The sequence below is a fragment of the Sardina pilchardus genome, chromosome 24 (genome assembly GCF_963854185.1).
Source record: "Sardina pilchardus chromosome 24, fSarPil1.1, whole genome shotgun sequence".
NCBI classification, from domain to species: Eukaryota; Metazoa; Chordata; class Actinopteri; order Clupeiformes; family Clupeidae; genus Sardina; species Sardina pilchardus.
In genome coordinates, this window is record NC_085017.1 from 21,487,667 (window position 1) to 21,507,994 (window position 20,328).

The 20,328-nt window shown below is 46.7% G+C and overlaps 1 protein-coding gene across 1 annotated transcript in view; it reads right to left on the reverse strand.

Moving 5' to 3' along the window:
* Positions 1–18,874, reverse strand: part of gatad2b (GATA zinc finger domain containing 2B) — a 37,338-nt gene extending 18,464 nt beyond the window's left edge. Inside the window, exons 1-2 of the mRNA XM_062529355.1 lie at positions 18,774–18,874; positions 5,291–5,364 (exon numbers count right to left, since the gene is read on the reverse strand). Of these exons, the coding sequence (XP_062385339.1) occupies positions 5,291–5,304 (14 nt within the window). The 5' untranslated portion in view covers positions 5,305–5,364; positions 18,774–18,874. The remainder of the gene's footprint in view (positions 1–5,290; positions 5,365–18,773) is intronic.
* Positions 18,875–20,328: the final 1,454 nt, after the last annotated feature.

A 20,328-nucleotide genomic window follows, 5' to 3' on the forward strand; every position in this document is an offset into this window, starting at 1 on the left:
GTGTGTGTGTGTGTGTGTGTGTGTGTGTGTGTGTGTGTGTGTGTGTGTGTGTGTGTGTGTGCCATGCGTGTGTGTGTGTGTGTGTGCTGTGTGTGCTGTGTGTGTGTGTGTGTTGGGCTGCTGAGCTGGGTCCTGCGGCCTGCCTGCCTGCCTCTCCAGTGGTGAAGTCACCGTCGGAACAAATGGCCGGCGCAATTAGGGGCGAATTCTCATTCCCCGCACGGGAGAGAAAAAGACAATCTCCGTCTCATCTCGCGGATGACAAACGAGGCCTCTTTGTGCAGGGAAGGGTTTGGTGTGTGCGCGTGCGTGTGTGTGTGTGTGTGTGTGTGTGTGTGTGTGTGCGCGATGCACCAAAGCAGCCGCAGGACCACAGGGGAGAGACCATGCAATCACACACACACACACACACACACACACACACACACACACACACACACACACACACACACACACACACACACACACACACACACACACAACACACACATAAACATACGAAGGAACAAACACACACAGAATGTGCTTGTGTGGAAGGAAAAAAGCCAATCTCCCACATAGACACAAACACACAAGAACAATAAATGCTTTTTTACAAAGAAGAGATATGATTTCACACGTGAGCATACATGAAGACAAACACACACACACACACACACACACACACACACACACACACACACACACACACACACACACACACACACACACACACACACACACACACACACACACACACACACACACACACACACACACACACACACACACACACACACACACACACAATGGCTACACTTGCTCCTTGCCTGCATTCTGGAGAGGATGAATGTTGATTGAAATTACAAACATTTTCTCCCTATTTTTACTAATGCTTCATGCTCCCTTGGAGGTTACGTTTGAAAACAAAACAACAAGGCATTTAGCCTAATGGTTATTGGCTTGCTTAAACAGAGACCCAGTAGAGTGATGTGGGCATGGAGTTTGGAACATACTGTAGGAGAAGGAAGTAAATTTATGGGTATCTACACTCAAAATCATCCGCAAACAAACCTCAAGGGCTGGATCCTGAGAAAACATAAGATGCCCTGACCTAAACACTGAACCATCATCAAGCTGCCTAGTGGCTAATCCATATTTAAAAAATAACAAAAGAAAGCTCTCTGTTAAAGACGCAGTCTGGGATTTTATGTGATGTCAAACCCCATAACATTTGTTGCCACGTTCAGCAATCACCTCTCCTCGACCACTAGCTTCCCAATCCGCAAGTACACCGTAAAACAAAACAGGCCTCTGCAGGCAGCTTAAGCTCCGAAAACTGGAAAGCGTCTGCTAATACATTTAAACACAAACATAAAAACAAACAAATGCTACTTCCTGCGAAATCCCTGATTGCGCCTTTAAACAGAGCCTTAGGGAAGTTGAAGACTTTAAGAAATGAAGCCAATTCTTTTAACAGACCCAATGACAGCGCTGCTTTAAAAACAGAAGATTCTCTCAATTAAATGTCGAGGTGGTTTGTCGTCGAGCGTAGACACCGGAACTCGACCCTTTGTTGTCAAACAAAGGTGTGAGAAGAGGAACTGTGGCGTCTGTCTCTGTGATGTTGTGACATCACGATCACATCTGTGCCACCCAATAGAAGGGCTCGATTTCACTCACTGGGTGCCTCTCAGTCGTCTTTTATACATCCTCCCTTCCTTCCTTGGTCCTCGTCCTCACTGATCGACATAAAAAATGACGGGGCGGCAACAATGGGACAGTCTATCCCGTGTTAGTTATAGATCAGTGGGGACGAGCCTGGAGGGCCGAGAATCGAGGATCAAGGAGAGATGTTGGGAGGCGCTCGCTGTGTCTCCCCTTGCCTCATCGCTCCCGCGTGTGCATGTATTTAGTGCTACGTGCCTTCCGAGCTCCCAAAATCTGATTACACCTCTGCAAGTGACCCCTGTCTCTCCTGATTGGCGCGCCGTTGTTGCGCTAAGTGTTCTTAATTAGGATTTAGATTGAGATGTAATTGGTCCCTTGATTGTTTAATCACATCCTTGAGTTAGTCCACCCACACTAGTGTATAGCTCGCGATGGCACGGTGTTTAAGCTTTGGCCTTGTCGTTAAAGATGTCCGAGAGATGCTTGTTTTTTGTTGCTTTGCTCTGCACACTTCTGTCACTCCCTCTGTCACACAAAGCTGTCACTCTGTCTAAATGTGTGAACTGAAACTCTCCACACACACAACAGGCTGCTACAATATATGTGTGGCTGCTGGATGTGCATCTGAGGGGAAATCCGAAACTGGTAAATCCAAATCAAATTGAAAACGGGCCATGGTCTGTTCACGTGATGGGGAAAAGCAGCGTGATGGGATCAGGACATGCTGGGTGGGTGCCCCGGCGCAGATGAGCGTCGCCTTTCTGGACGCACACACACACACATACACACACACATACACACACACTAACTCAGAGGTCTACCCAGATACCCGGAGACTCAAATGCACTCGGTCATAGACACAAATGGGGGCAAAGGAAAGGAAAGAAAAGAAAGAAAGAAGGAAGAAAAAAATGGCACAAAATCAGTCAATGAAACAGCTCTGCCACAGGGAGAGCCATGCAGGCAGCACTGTGTGGAGGACGAGAGCGAGATTGAGAGACGGAGAGACAGAACGATGGGGGGGGGGGGGGAGCGGGGGACTGAGAGAGTGTGTGTGAGCAACAGAGCAGGAGAGGGAACCAACAATGGCACAGAGTAGCCAATCAGGACTGCCGTGTGGTGCACGTCAGTCCTCCATACTCACCCCCCCCACACACACCCACACACCCCGCTTGCTGCTTCCCTACTCCCCCCCCCCCCGCCCTTTACATAATATAATGACTGTTTCAGTCAGCTGCTACAAAAACCAGACTCTCTCTCCGCAACCCTCTCCTCCCTTACGACACCCACCTCCCCGCATCTAAGCCACCCCCCTCCCAACACCATCACCACCTCTTCTTTCTTTCTTCCCTCCCTCCCTCCCTCCCTCCCCACTTCACTTCTTTTCTCCCTCTCTCTTTTTCTCTCTCTCTCTCGCTCGCTCGTAGACCTGCACACGCGCACTCCATGACAGACTCGTAGCTTTGGGCACTTTGCCAAGCAAAGCAGCAGCAGCTCAGGGAGATGAAAAGAAAGCGCGAGAAAAGAAGAGAGACAGACAGACAGACAGACAGACAGACAGACAAACAGACAGACAGACAAACAGACAGACAGAAGGAGAGAGAGAGGGACGACGCGACGGCACAGCACAAGGTGGAAAGGGCAACAAAAAAAGAAGGGAGGGGAGACCAGAGGGGAGGAGAGGGGACGACCATCGGTCGGGTTTGGGATTGTTTTCGGATTGAGACTCTCTTTGGTCTGATTCAGAGACCCGGTGAGCCTGTGGCTCCCTGCAGGGTTGAGAGCGAATGGCTGCCATTGATACACACATTGTGCACAAACACTCATACGCACGCACACACACACACACACACACACACACACACACGCAGAGTCTTGCGCGTGCGCCCAGTTGGTGTGAGTAACAACGTCTATGCCTCCACAGACGGAGGTGACAAGAAAGAGGGACTGGGGGGCCTTGTTGGCGGAGAAAGAGAATGAACGAGAGAGAGAGAGAGAGAGCAGGAAGGGGGAAAAAACAGTGTAGTTTCATTGCCCATACCAACACAAGAGGCTCTATTGTAACACCCCCTCGTCCCACACACACACACACACACACACACACCTCACGATTCTACTACAGCTGTGCCACACCACAAAGCCGTGTAAAAAGAGACCCCTCCCTCATCGTACACCCCTCCCCCTTTCCAAAAAAAGTATTCCTCTTTTTTTTTCTCTCTCTCTCTCTAGTTCTCCCCCTCCACCCCCCTCCTTGCTGTAAAAATAAACACACATGCTCTCTTTCTGGGGGCCCCTTCAAGGTATGTGCTGGTACGCACTCTCTCCTTTTTGCTTACTTAATAATTAATGTGTTTTTTTTATGCGGATGGGGGGGGGGGGTGCTCAGTGCTCAGTTAAAAATAAAAAAAAGAGTATGAATATGGATGCATAAATGCGTCCGAGTGTGTGTGTGTGTGTGGGGGGGGGGGGGGGGGGGGGGGGGGGGGGGGTGGGGGTGGACTGAGGATAAAGAGGAGGAGCGATGAGCAGGAAAAGAAAAAAGAAAAAAAAGACAACACCATCTCTCTTTCTCTCTCTCTCTCTCTCTCTCGCCCTCTCTGACACGCTACCCTGTCATAATGCCAACCCTTAATTCCGCCCCTCCCCCACCAAGCCCGCTCACCATTTTCTTTATGCGCCCGCCTCGCTCCCTTTCTCCCTCTCGCCCTCTATCCCTCGCTTCCTTTCTCTCTCTCTCTCTCTCTTTCTCCCTCTCTCTGTTGCCTGTCCATCAGATCCCCGCTGCCCCGCACAAAAATGTCCTCCCTTACCATTACGCCTACACACGTCCTCGGACCCCGTCGTACGTACATGTACACACACACACACACACACACACACACACACACACACACACACAACACACTCACACAAGATTTTGGGAGTGATCTGGGCCATAGGACCAGTCCTGTCAGCGAAGGGGAAAGACAGGAGAGAGAGAGAGAGAGAGAGAGAGAGAGAGAGAGAGAGAGAGAGAGAGAAAGAAAGAAAGAAAGAGAGGGGGACAGTGGTGATAATAAGGCCATTTGCCACTCTGCAGCCGTGCGGCGGAATCCGGGGATCCACAGCTCATTTCACGCATGATCTGCATCATGACAATTCATTTGGCTGACGCAACTCTGCAAACTCCCTCTCTTCTGCCGTCTCTCTCTCTTTCTCTTTCTTTCTCTCTCTCCCCCTCATACTCATTCACACACACACACACACACACCTTTCTAAACCAATGCGCTGGTGCCACTGCATCACCAAGAGTGCGTCATAGAGTCTGACTGTGACCACACACACACAAACACAAACACACACACACACACACACACAAACACACACACATTAAACCCCTGCTCTTTCAGGCAAGACAATCAGGGTATCATTTTCACTTCCGAATGCAAACCGGGGAAAGGTGGTGGTGGTGGTGGTGGTGGTGGTGGTGGTGCCACCCCCCTACTCCTGCTCATTCAATGCGCTACCCACCCCCAAGTCCTGGCCCATCTCCCAATACTGGCTGCACCCCAATCAACCAACCAACCAACCAACCAACCAACCAGGCTGGCTGATCTGATCTGAACCCTCTCTCCACTCCAGCAATCCCAGCCCCACTTACCCCCTTCTCTGCATCCGAAGCTTCCGCGTGGTCTCAAAATGGCTGCCGCCGTCACTGCCAGGTGTGTGCCCGCCCTAAAGAGATGGGGGGGGAAAAAAACACAAGCACACATAAACACGGAGTCCCCCTGCCATGTCTGGGATGCTTAGTGTCGTTATCATTCGATAAATCTAAAAAGCTGCCTTGTTATCCACAAACGATCACTGCAGATAGCAATGGATGGATGTAATTTATGGTAATTGTAGAGCTTTGAGGCAGTAACCTAGTTTGGAGTTGTTACGCGCGGGATTGGTTTCGGGGTCGTGTAGGGTGACTGTCGCTTGTGGTTGGTGGGAGGGAGGGAGAGGGCCCACCAGACGTTGGGCGTTTTTTTTTTTTTATGGAAGGGGAATGTGGGACATAAAATCGAGAGATGCCCTCCTAGCCTCTCACATGATTAGCAGGCGCCGTTACATGGCAACTAATTAGCCATCAAATTAGCATGTGAGGGAGATTAATTAATCTATTATAGTCGACTCGTCAAGAAATATTGTGCACACTTTGGATTTTAACATTTTGCAAACCAAGGTTTTGTCTAGGTAATAGGCTACTTAAAGACCTAATGGCAATGGGTGGTAGGGGGATTTTTTTCTTTCATTACCAAATGAGTCTTTGAAATGACATTTTTTAACAGATCACAAGTTTCCGTGTCCACGACCTTATACTGGCCCGCAGGCCACTGGCTTGGCCATGTATCTGTGAACCCAATAAAATCCACAGTCTTTTATAGACTGGAGGGGACATAGACATTGGTGGTTGTTTGAATCAATAATGAACCGCACTGAAACCTTTCATTTGAATGCCGTGGCCATGGCTGGAAAACAAACTCAAGCTAACCGAATATGTAATTTTACTGTCCTCGCGTTCAAAGTCAAGGTAGCCAAAAAGGTCTCAAAGACGCAGAGGAAACCATTTCACCACGAGCCTAATGAACACGGATTCGTAATTGGATCTTTTTCGAATGTGCTAATATTTGCCAAGAAGGGCTTGGCACAAAACAAGAAAAAGGAAATTGATAGTCTCATATTCTTATGATTTTAGTTTTTTTTTTTCGTTTTCAAGAGCACTTCTGGGTGCCAAGAAGCCCAGACAGTACCCAAGGACACTATAACCCGTCGGCATGCCCAAAACTCCTGGCACCTCGTTCCAACTTCATGAGGGCTGGAGCAGCCAGAGACCATTGCCCACTAACTGAAGGCTTCTGGTACACGTTAGCGGAGAATTAGTGGAGCATGTCGTGCTTTGACAAACGTCCATCAAAGATAATATACGGCAGTGATTCCAAGTCCTCTGACTGTCACCAAAGAACAAGTGTTAATCCAGTGACATTGGGGTCCTGCTCCTGCCGCTTGCTTGGCACCCTCAAGCCAAGGTTCCTTGAGCTGTCGAATGCACTTACACCCAATACAAACACATACACATATAGTTACACAGGCGCCACGGCACCAGCCAATGTGTGTGTGTGTGTGTGTGTGTGTGTGTCTCTGTGTGTGTGTGTGTGTGTGTGTGTGTTTGACAGTTCCCAAGGGTCACATAAAGCAGAAATATGGCTTTGGCGGCAGACGCCAGCCGAATGATCTCATACTGTAGCCATTTCTGCACTCGTTACTCTGTGGGAGATGTACAGCAGGTGACTGCCTGAGCCCCCATGCAGATCGGAGCTGCCCTGCCTGGAACCTGCCCGCCTCCATCTTGGAGCTTATCTCCGCTCCTCAACACACACACACACACACACACAATGAGCGCGTCATGTGTTTGCCGAGAGCAATTACAAAATGGTCGTCAAGTGATTTGCTCACTGGCTTCAGATGTTAGCGGGATGTGCAAATGGCACAATCAAACCTATAAGAAATGAAGAAATGAAAAAAAAAATCCCCGTAGTCCCTGCTGTCACCAAGAGTGGAGCCAGTTCATCTGAGGCTGAGCATGCATTGTGGTTTGCTCATTTCCTGTGTGTCCATAAGACGCCATCCTGTCCATTTTGACAGTGAATAATAAACTGGGCTCCGTTCTTTGGTTTGGTACTCAGTGTTTCTACTTCCAAGACTTCCCAAGCCTTCACGGTCACTGAAACAAGAGGGCCCAATGCATTGCCACCACTTAAAGCAGAATCATAATCCCTTTATACAAATGACTGATTTTACACCAGTTCGCACAGTAGAAAAGCGCATAACAAAAACAGGAGCTTGCCAGAAAACATCCAAACAAATGTACACCTGAATCACATCACATAAAAGACACCAACGTAAACCCTGTAGTGGCAAAACAAGCTCAAGCCGTCTGCTGAAGTGAAGAGCAAAGCAAATAAGGGAAGTACAGAGGCCTGCTCTAATCAGTTTTTAAATCTGATAAAAAAGGGATTACTCGCATTGACAAATTCACTGGAACATCGAGGCTGGGCAGGGACTGGCAGCAACTTGGTGATTAGCTTTTGAAGACGTTGGGCGGTACCAAATTGGTCTGGGGCTGATTTTTTTTTTTGGTACCCTTATCAAATAGAAACAGCAGGGTAAATTATCTCCTTTTTCATGCTGCGATTTTCTAATTTTTGTGAATGCGTAATACACAAATCGCTCAAAAATGTTAAAATATCAAGCTTGACTATTGCAAATACCAAGCGGAGATTACGAAATATCAAGCTTAGATCTGGTCACTTCTGGACGACAAAGTCACGTCAATATTTGTATCCACCAAATTAAGAGCGTCCCACATGAGCGCCTCCTCAAAAAGACTAAATCTGCAAATGCACCACTGAAATCAGCTCCTGCGTTAGAAACAACGTCGGCCAGAAACTCCCACCCTGTGATCCATCAATAATGGAAAGCCACTGGGAGGTCCAGGCACGGGGACCACTGGCTGTGCCCATTGGTTAATTCACTAATTGGACCAACATCCTCCGTGCAGCCCACTCGTTGACAGCCCAGCTGTATGTTACTCACTGTGAGCAACAGAGGAGGCTGCTGGGAATATGACCAAAAATTTGCATACGGCTAGTTTCTGACACTAATGAGGCCAATTAGGCGGATGGTGCCCATGGCAACAGACTTGCCATTGGTTGGCCCGGACGGCAAACGGTGTTATGGGTAACAGAATGTTAGTATGGAGTCAATAAAGGCTGTCTGTGCGGAGACTGCGGCAAGGCGATAAAAACCCCACTTCACCTGATTTCCCCTTTATTTGGCTGCTTATTAGGCTTAGCTGGGGAAGAGGGAGGCCACGGTGACAAAAGGGAAGCAACCTCACACCTCAGGAGCAGCTCTCCAGTTAGAGCGAGCTAACTGGATTCAAAACTCGACCGAAGTAAGGCCTCTCAGACAGAGGCTAGTGATTATACACACCGGCGACAGCAACACACACACACACAAACATACTCAAGAATACACACACACACACACACACACACACACACACACACACACATTCACACACAAACAAACAAACAAAAAAGTGAAAGCAAAGCAAAATCCACAGCATCCGCCTCAAAGGACTGCGATATGCAGGTGCGAGGACCTCGCCAAAATGCAGAGCCAGACACACGGCAGGCAAAGGTGACCACCGCTATACCTCCGTCTCTGCACTCTCTCTTTCTCCCCCCCCCCCCCCCCCCGCCAACCACAACACTTAAAGCACCCCGTCTTCATTAAACAAGACAACAGCTCATTGTGGTCGTTGCCATGACAACAGGCCCTTCTATTTTTAAGCCGTGCCACTAATCAATTCCTGCTCTGCTGTCGCCCGAGGGAGGAGGGGAAGGGGAGGGGGTGAGAGGGGTGCGTTTGGTGGTGGCGGCGGGGCGGATGGGGCAGTAGTAGGGGGCAAAGGGGAGGAAGTGCGTCGAGCGTGGGGGGGTGGTGGGGGGAGTACGAGGCTGTGAAGTTCGAGACAAAGAGAGACGAGATGAGGGGGAGGGGGGATTCTTTTTTTTTTTTTTTAAAGAGAGAGAGTAATACGCAGTAACACACTAGCAACTGACAGCGATTTACAGTTGTGCCGTAGCAACCATTACGGAACCACAGTCAGGAAGTATTCGAGCCTCATGGTCATGCAAATCTTCCCATCATGCTCCTGTGCAGTTCAGTGGTTAGTTTTCTTCAATGCCCGAGAACTCAAGAGCGAGACGACATGTATTTAACTGTTTAGCACTCACGACTAAATAACCTAGTGGACCATGTCTATTCCAAATTCTGTGGCAGCCAAGAGCACTGACTGGCTGAACATGCTGTAGGTCATTTTAAAAAGCTCATTTACAATTACCTCTGAAAATTAGCACCAGCTTTTCTTGATTGATGAATCACTAGCTGGGTTTCCATCCAACTCATTCACATATTTTAAGCGCATTAATAAAAAGGTTCAAAGAAATTAGCTCCTATCAGCTGCACGTTGCAAATTAAACAGGGCCTCTTTTCTAATCATGCAAGTAGTTGTAAACAAATGTAGGTTCAAAACTTGAGGTTATCAGGGAGACACATAATAAAATCACAACAAATGTAATATAATTAGAATAAAACGGATTCTTACAACTATAATCACATAATACTCCATGTGAATTGGGACTCAGTACAACCCCTCAAGTGATTCAATTTCTTATTCGATTTAGAAGATTTTATGCTAATTTAAAGCTTTGTCTCTCAGGATTTCCAACTCGAATGGTCAGAATTCACATTAAAAAGTTGAATGGTCTGCTATCGTCTGCCTTTCTTATGGCCACTGGTAAAAGAAACTCTTGTCAAATTTGGCTCTCAACGCCAAAGTAATCCATTTCTTCACATTCAGAGATCGACATCACCAACCATTATGCTCCTTCTTCACTCTCTTCTCTATTGTGTCTTCTCGCTTGATAGGTCTACGCTAGTCTAATCTTAGAATTGTCATCGTATGAAAGGGAAGATGAGTCACTCCTTTTAGGCAGAAAACCCTAGCTCAAATGCACTGAAGGTTGACTAGGATTTCTCCTCCATTAAGGTACCGTGTGTGTGTGTGTGTAAGTGTGTGTGAGCGAGAGTATGGAACATGGAACACGAAACTTAAAAAGAACGATGAATACGGGAGGATATCATCTAGACATCTAGACAGGAAGGAGGACCTTTGCAACACAGGTTGCACAGCAGACAAAAGGCCAACTTGCACACAAACATGTCAGCTTTTCAGCAGAGGCATTCACACTTGTTCGATTGTGCCTGTCAAACAACAAAAACCAGAGGAGACAAGGAGAGGGAATAAAACAGACACACCAAAGATTAAAAACAGATTCCTACAGAATTGTGTGTGTGTGTGTGGGGGGGGGGGGGGGGGGGGTTAGTTACTCTGCATTGGATTGTACAAGTCCTTTGGATTGGACTTTTATCTTGGATATAAAAACTTAAAGACTGATAAGTGGATCGTCACAGGGGAAGATACAATCCAAGTGGTACTGCTTTTGGAGGGATGACTTAAAAACATTTGCCCCCATAAAGATTGCATTTCCAATGCCTCATGGTATCTAGAAGCAACTATAAAACCCTTGGCGTTGGCCTTGCTGTTATGTTGCTGTTATGGCAGTCGGACTTGCTGTCAGTCTTGGTGAGAATTAGTCTCCTGTTCCTTTAAAAAAAGCAGAGTCACAATATCTTTTTTTTTTTTTTTCAAAGCCAGGGTACCCAACGGAGTCAAAATGCATGCGAGCCAGTCTAAGCCGGTTTGTAACCTCAGGGTATGGAATTATCTCTTAATATGTAGCCGTTAGTGGTTAGGACGTCACACGAACACAGGGAGAGAGGGAGGGAGGGAGAGAGAGAGAGAAAGAGAGGGAGAGAAAGAGAAGGAGAGCGAGAGAAAGAGAAGGGGAAAGAGAGAAAGAAGGAGAGAGAATGAGTGAGTGAGAGGGAGGGGTACAAAGGGGATGGGGGGTGGGGGGATCGAAGCCCCTGAGCTTTCGGGGCAGAAAGAGGGAAATCTACTTGTTTTTCATGAAGGGCTGAATCCAAAACCTGGCACCTTGACAAAAAGGCTCATTGCGGAACTTCAGACCACAGGGTGGGGCATACGTTGTTTAAACAAAAAAAAAAGAATCTGAAAAAAGACAGAGAAAAAAAAATGGAGGAAAAAATGCTGGAACTTGAGCCATCTGGAGAGAGTGAGGTAGCAGGGAGATTTTTAAAATGGGGTTGAAAGTATGGCACAGGAGCAATGGCTTTAACCAAAAAAGAGAGAGGGAGAGAGGGAGAGAGAGAGAAAGACAGAAAGAAAGAAAGAAAGAAAGAAAGAGTGAGAGAGATGGACAACAATGCACACGCTCCAAATACCCTGTGTCACACGGTTTCGCACAGGCTCAAAACAAAGGCATACGTTGATACGAGAGCCTGGTAAAAAAAAAAAAATGAAACCTCACACTTGTCGTTAACACAACCCGTCTATGGGCACAACAGGCTGGCTCGCAACACACTTCAGTGTGTCCAACACCCAGTGCTTTATCAAACTGAGATAACATGAGCGGAGGTACCTATCTTAGCTTTGAGAGCAATGGGCTTATGAAAACAGAGATTTCAAATGCAACACGCCACCAAGAACAACAACGGAGGGCCATTTCTTGGATCGAGCACTCCATGGCATGTTGCCATCAGGCTGATCATTTTGCAGGTTTTCAGGGGCTTTTTCGTGAAGATAAATTAGCGTCTAGCGATGGACTAATCAAGTCAGCTGCAGGACTGTTGCAATGGTGGCCTGGAGCTAGACGGCGAAGGAGGAAGACGACAAAGGAAAAAGCAAGGTGGCGAAGAGCAATCTGTTCCACTGCATGCTCGTCGTCATGCAAGAAAGGGCAAGGAAAAGGGGGGGGGGGGGGGGTTGTGTGTGTGTGTGTGTGTGTGTGTGTGTGTATATGTGTGTGTGTGTGTGTATGTGTGGAGAAAGAGAGAGAGAGAGAGAGAGAGAGAGGAAGGGGGCGTTCACTCGGGGTGCTGATCATAGGGACAGAAGACTGAATTAGGAAGCAATGTCATGCCGAGACTCACAAACTATTTATAATTCCAGCTTGTTGACACACTGGACCTTAACTCATATATGAAGAACCTACCACTGTGCCCTGCCCACTGCCCACTGACCTCAAACGGCTCGCTCTCTTGCAAGCTACCAAGGTCAAAGCGAAGCACTAAAACTTGTGAAGATGGTTGCACCTGACCTGCAGAAAAGATTGCCATTTGGAAAGCAGTTACCCAGACATGTGGTCTGATTATTGTTTGGGCTATACTCAGCTATATACCTGAGATAACAGATGATGGGTGTGAGGGGAGTATGTACCGAGATGTGAGGTTTTGTCAGGATGACTTCTGTGGCTGCAAATTGAGAGTCCTTGGACTCCTTGAGATTTTACTCCCTGAAGTCCCCTCAGGAGCAAGTAATTGCGAGGGTCCCCTTTAATACTGTACAAGAAAGTAGTCTAATGTATCTACAGCAATCAGAGTTGTGGCAGGTGGTAAAACGATGTGCTCATGGCTTTTTGCGAGACATAACTGCACCCTCCTCTATTCACTCTTCTTCTCCATCCGCTGTCCTTTGCCCGCCGAACTTCCTTCGCTGTCGTCTCCTCACTCTGCCTCATTCATCTTCACGCTCTTCTCCATGTCATTCATCCGTCCCTAAATAACTCCACGATGAAGTTCTTCTTTTCTCACTTCCCCATCCACTCCACGTCGTCACCACCCTTCCATCCCGACTCCTCTCCTGAGTCATAAACGGGACTCTCGTAGATTAGCCAATCACTGACAGCTGGTGCCACAACAGAAGTAGTGAGCAACTCCCATGGCCAACCGAAGACAGTCCACAACAAGCACTTCTAGCTACGCCTCGCGACCAATTCACATGGCCACTTTAAAGAAAGGGCCCTATGTAGTAACGACACACCATCGTATCATTAAGGAGGAAGCGGAGAATCATTTGTAGAGACATGAATCATTAGATATATTAAAGTTGTGAAAATATTGGGTTTACCCATGCAATGCACACTGTGGAGGGGCACAAGACCTGCATCACAATCAGACTAGCCCCTTATCTGTCCGCGCGTACTTGTCTCCACTTCCGTTGGATTCCACTGACTGAGACGACGACCACCACCACCACCACCACCACCACCACCAGCACCACCAGCACCAGCAGCACCACCAGCACCACCAGCACCAGCACCACCACCATCACCACCACCAGCACCAGCACCACCACCACCACCACAGGTGAGCTCTACCTCTCCAGCTGGGAGAATCCCTCGGGTTGTTGCTGTTGCGGTCGTCGGCTACGACGCTGTGCGTGGCTGTTCCCTGCTGCTGTTTATCCAAGCTAAAGTGCTGGGGAGGCCCGCTAATTAAACTTCACAGGGAGCCATTCATCTGGCTGATTGTTTCTGCGTGGGCTTTAATAAGCCTCAAACAAGGCCCCCCGAAACACGCCCATTCAGGTGTTAACAAGGCCTGTTCGTCAGCGCACAAATATACAGTAGTACACACATACGCTGACTATTAAAACAAAGAGGCACTGGGGGTTTATACTTTCTTGTGTGTGTGCGTTTTTTGTTATTGAGGTGGAACAAGTCAATGCTTCCATCTTTCCTTCTGTTTCGAGAGATACCACTACATAACCACCATTTGACTCAAGCTGCATTAATGACATCTTTGTTACACCTTTATTACTGTAACTATATGACTAGTCTACTAATACGGTATCAGAGACAATGAGACAATCATGACATTCGTAACAAACCCATCATTCACTTTCATCGGTCATTAAATGATGCTTAGGCCTATTCATTCGTAATAAAGGTTATACCTGCAGCTAGTAAAAGACTAAATGAACACACGCAAAAGCTACACAGACAGGACTACAACACACGAGGGGAGCAAACAATGCAATGCATCCTGGACTACAAAGGATGAGCCGGAGTGCCTACTGTACTCTGTGCAACCTTTCTCAAGGACACGGGCACCATCAGTGAGGAGCACGAGCATCCATCCACCTCAGGCTCAGCAGACCAAAAGGGTGGGAGGGTGAAGGGGTGGTTACAATTTCAGAGGGGCAAAAAAAAAAACCAACCACGCCAGAAATGCGCAGGTTAAGTATTAGTGCGGTTGGAAGTACCGGATCGTGTTCACTGTCTGATGCACACAATGGCATAAGAGGTTGTCTCAAGGTGTCGCAGAAATGTGAAAATATAATTCCGACTCATGTTGTTCAACTGTCTTTCGCTGTCTTCCTATTTTGCTTGCTGTGTGAGATGAATCCCTTGTTTATCGCCACACTTCGCAGGCTTTCATTAACATCACATATCAATTAGTAGCACGTGCCAGCACCCGGCAAAGCCTGCTCTCTCACTCCCCCTCAAAGGATTTTCACTTGGGCGGATTTTTAAATAAACTTAATTTTCCTGATTAAGAGCTAATTATACTGATTTCTCTCCTCTCAAACAGCAGTCATTCATCTCTTAATTTCGCGTAAGTACAGAACGGGAAACGAAGAGGGATTCTAAACGGGGCACTGGAAGACCCCCCCCCCCCCCCACACACACACACACACACACACACACTCTCCCAACCTCTCACCAAAATGAAACTCACAGGGAGGAGGTGCTTCGCAGGGCTCTGCACAACCGATTGGGGACGTTGGAGACCCCAGTGCCTCGCAAGGCAGAGGGGTGAGAGAAAACGAACAATGCCTCCAGCTACTTTCACCTCTTCAATATTGCATGGATGTTATTCACTCATTTCACTCAGTCACCAGAAAGACAGATGTCCATTTACTGAGAGGGCAAACTCTGAATGACGACAATGAACAGCATGAGACAATGAACAAAAATGAACATGCCATAGTGAATGAGTAAGCAGTGGTTTTGGCTTGCTCAAAGCTCTGTCTTTCATTTTTTGTTTTTGCTTGTTTTTTTTTGCAGTGGAACTTCTTTTCTCATGCATTATGGCCAATGAAGTGTTAACATTTGCTTTACAGTCTTTACACTGATGCCTGCCTGTTAGCTGGAACGGCTGAGGTAATGATGCTGGTCATTACTCTGTTTTCCTATAGGACTAACAGGAAATGAGGTCAGCGCTGTGCCAGGGCGCACGGACGTTATCGGTGTGAGCGAGCGAGTGCAGCAGAGAAGCGCACAGCTGACCGAATCCTGCAAAGAGGAGACCCTAATCCCTCCCTGAACTGGCCACTCGGGGGTAAAGAGGGGCATTTTTTTTTTTTCAGTCGCCGCTCTGTTTGAAGAAAAGAAAAATAAGGGTCTATGTTTTCACTGACCCTTCATGATGTCTGGGGTGATGAGGGTATTCAAGACTCAATTATGTTTAGCCTTTCCCTACAAAACCTGGGACAAAAGATCACGACAGAAGGTCATGGAGGTCAACATCAGAGCGTCTGATGTGAATATAGTCTCTCGCTCCATGCAACATGCTCCCTGTCAGATTGTGACTATGTATGCAGTGGAGATTGCCAATATTTTTACAACATTATGTCAAACTCCAGGTGCTCGGGGACACTAGCATGATGTTTATGGAGCTTGGTACTGTTGTTTTGTCTGCTCAAGCAGCCAAAGGGACGGGGCGGGGGTGCATTTTATTCCTAGAAGGCCCATTTTGTAACTGTAAGAGGAACCAAGGCCACGTCTGCTTTGTGTGTCTGTGTGTGTGTCTGTCTGTCTATATATATATATATATATATATGCGTGTGTGTGTGTGCGTGTGTGTGTGTGTGTGTGTGCGAGCGTGTGTGTTCATGTCTATCGCCTATGATGGCAGCTTCAGTTTGTGGTGGTACAGGCTAGCAAAAGAGGTCTTGTCCACACTGACATCATAAGGATAGCATTACGTTACTACGGAAATCAAAAGCAACAGTAGTGATGGAAAATACTGTGGCTCTATAAACACAGTCAAGTTCGGTGGCTTCAGACTGACCCCAATCCGCAGCCTCCAAAACCCAATAAGGGGTCACTCGTGGACCAATCCCGGGGGGTAGGAGGGGGGTGGATCCCAATGAATCTGCCCAAAAAAATCCTTCCAAACAAAGAGAGAGGTCGCTTCTTGACTCTGGTGTTTCAGCTCGGGAAGCACCTAGAGACGCCTATCGAGACGCCTCGTGAGGCTTAACAAGACTGGGCCGTTGCCAGCGATAAGGTGGCCGCTGCACCATGGAAATTAAAGTGTGCATGCTGCATGAAATCCCTTCGCAGGCGGCGCCCATAAGCTGGGAGGCATCCACCGAGGTAATAAAATGAATGGCACTGAAGGGGAGGAAAAAAAGAAAAGAAAAGGAAAGAAAGAAAAAGCGAGAGAGAAGAAAAATAAATACCACCCAGCCAAGTATCTTCTGTCTGCGGAGAAGAGGGAGTGATCAAAACAAAATGGCTTTGAGCAAAAAGAGTAAAAAAAATGTGTGGTAGGCCTTCCTGAGGGTGCAAGCTGAGAAAGTGTGTGGATGGCTGGGATGTGTATGTGAGAGAAAGAAAAAGAATGAAGGAGGGAAAGAACCAGAGATCTCCATCAGGTACATTGGAGTCTGACTTCTACAGCGACTTCTCTTTATTTCAAGAGATATCCTAACCGCAGGGTAATCACATTGCATTGCTGAGTGAGGGCCAGTAGAATGTAGTGGAATGTAAAACGTGGTCAAGTGTGCCCATGCGAAAACAAGCAAACTCAAAAAAGGTAGACCTTTGCGGTTTCATATACACCTTTGTCCCCTCACAAAAAAAAACAACAACCACAGTTCCCTATACAATGGCTACCCAGATACCAGACATTCTTGGGGGAGAGACACTGCAAACTGCCCTGCTGACTTGAGTCTTACCTGACTTGGCTTAATGTGCAAGACCCAAGGAGTCCCAAGTTTACACTTCACAACAACTTTGGAGACTTTACAGAGATAAGCTGAAGATGATCATGGCGTAAATACAATGGAAGTACAGGCAAAAAATAAAGCCCACTTTTGAGCCTCAATGGCTGAATTTAGAGTCTGTGGAAAGATGTTACTGAAGCTTCTAGGCTGTGCTACATGACCTTTTTAACACACAAAAACACACCTTAACACTTCCTTCATGATAACTGTGACTTTGTATGCATGTTATAAATCATACAATACACCAGTAGCCCATATGATCAAACAATTCTATCATTAAAGCAGCAACAAGAACACTGGGATTTGATCAGTCTTTTGACGTTGAATTCCAAAGTGTATTTATTTGGGCTGACTAAAATTGAATAATGAAGTTTATTCCTTCTAAATTACTCTAATGTCCTCTATTATTAACCATAAATCTTGGCGAGTCCATTTTCAACAGTTGTGGCTGCTATTGGCGAATGCAACTTGAAAGAAATTGTGACTTAATAAAGTGCTACCAGTTGTAGTAGGCTTCTCTGCTGCCAAGTTAGAGACAACTGACTCCCATAAAATATTCCCAAAACCCATGACCGACAGAGTCGTACCGTTTTGCAAGTTACAACACTGTTGGTAGTCTATAAATTAGGCGCTGTCTCACTTATGACATGTCTGCCGCACCAAGAATCATAGATGGCATATATTATTGATCTGCGTTTCTTCCCCAACGTCATCTACCCGAGTTGATCAGTGACTCCCTGTTGGTTACAATCAATATGCATTCACGTCGGAATTAAATTTCAGTCTCACGCATGTCAACTGCTGGGCAGCCATTTGCGTGCATATGGAGTTGAGGGAACGTCCTCACTTACGTAAATGGCTGATGCATTTTCGGATTTTTTCCCCCCCCTCTAATTGTACAGCTATCATCTCACCGTGAACTAGCTTCACTCTTCGCGTCCTAAACACTGTTAACCGGAACAGTAATCGCAAAACACTTCAACTACCTCTCGATCATGGTTATTATGTGTCAGTGTTGGTGAAATACATTGTAGTCTGATTATGAAATCGTGATACAGTGAGTAATTTGGCTATTTGCATTGTGTGCAGCGCTGCAACTGTAGCCTTCTCGCACAGCCAGGAGGACGCAAGGCTTTCTCCGCCAATCTGGGTTAACCCCCAGAGACACGAGATGAAACAATGAAAAGACATTTGAGACATTAAAATGTTGCATTCGCCTAGTAACTTCTTAAGATTATTCACAGAAATGGCAGTTAATACGTAAACATCGCGCACGTGAAGGAGTTCCGTGTGTTGTAACTCGTAGGAGGGCTCCTCGGAGCATTTTAACAGTATTAGCCAGCTACTCTAAACTGTTGGATACTGATAGCTTGCTAGCCTAGCCGCAGCATTTGAACTAGCGAAGCGGCTATGCTATTGTCTGGCTTTGCACCATAATTGATCCAACCATATCATCACCCCGTAACCTTGCACGCGATTGTTGGCAGTGCCGAGGCCAATCGTAAGATTACGGAATAATCTAATTACAATGTTCCTGTTTTGAAAATCGCTTACTAGATCGGCTAGGCCCAATTTATATCCTCGGACTCACCTGATTCTCCTTTACCCTTCAGGTTCCACTGGCTCCGGGTTCACTATCCGATCCTGAAGCGCTACAGTAGCTCCTCACGACCAGTCCCCGGCACCGGCAGGCAACACAAAAGCGCTGATTGGGCCTCGACAAGTACTCATCCCCTTGGTCTCTGCCCAGACAGACGGGTTATTGGTCGGCGGCTGTGTCGGAGACGCGCCCCTATTAAGGTGTATGTTGTTGTCTGTGTCTGGAGGGGAGGGGACAAGAAGCTCTGAAATGATGGGAACTAAATGGGTTGTTATGCGCGTCGTGTCGGCAGCACAAGGCGAGCTCACTACATTGACAGATAAATTGTGGCCAGCCATATTAACTCCCTCCTCGTGCCGCCGCCAGCGCAATGGAATATCAGAGGAACAATACTGTCTGGACGATGACTCACTTGAACATTGTAGCGTTGAATGGAACCTAGCCTAGGCTACCTCTCAAACTTAGGCTACAGTACACTCTGGTTTAATATCAGGTCATTGCGTTATCTCATTGGCTGTTATTTTGCAGAGCATTATTCTTATTGAGATGTGAATTCACCCATGTTGCATCAACATGCACATATGGGTAGGTTTAGGCCTAATTATTAAAAATGGGGCTGAACTCGGTAGCTATAACTTCTTACATTACAAGTTAGCTGAATGGTCCATGGCCCGTGTGTCTTTAGTTAAATGTGCTAAGGTGAATATAGGTCCGATTATTTTAGGGTGTTTTTCTTTTAGGGCGAACTGATCGATACTTCAAAGCACTGATTTCTTCAGCGCGAACAATGCAAGCTACCCATACTGACCTACTTACACTAGCCGTATTGCCCAATGCATGGTTTGGTCAGATTTTAGTGAGCGTAGGCTATGCACTCTTGGCAACGGACAGATGGCTATGATGATACATGCTGAAGGTATTTCTCGCGTCGTGGTATTTTGTACATGTAGCGGAATGCTGAGCAAATAGGTAGGCTATACTCAGTATCAACACTTGACACAGTAGGCTACTTGCTCGCGGACTGCCTGCTATTGTGTCTTGATATGTCCCTAGTGAGATTTTGCATTGCGCATCTGTCCAAGACCAGGTAGCTGAAGAAGTCAGTGTAGGCTATGCTTTACATTCGGACCTACAGTTTTTTTTGTTTTCACACTCAGTCATAGCCCCAAAATATTAATTTTGCACGATTGCAGCCGTATAGCTTAAACTAGCTTACTAGGTGGCTACCGGCTGTGATCAGACCATTCATATCGTTTTGTGATGTAGTGTGGTGTTATTAACTGAATCACTATTAGGTTATTATTCACCATTCAGAAATCTGTTATAATAGCCTATGTGTCAGTAGTAATTGAGCCCTCTGGTGGTTCTTAGGTGAAGGACGGATTTTGTTTGTGATTCAGCAATTCATATTAGGCTACAGTTATATTGTCCTTCAGTGCTGTTCACTAAGTTTTATATAATAACTTTTATAGCTTATGGTAATTAGCTTATATCATTTGTATTTTGCAACAGTAAGACCTAGGAGCTATGCTAAGTGATTGAGTAG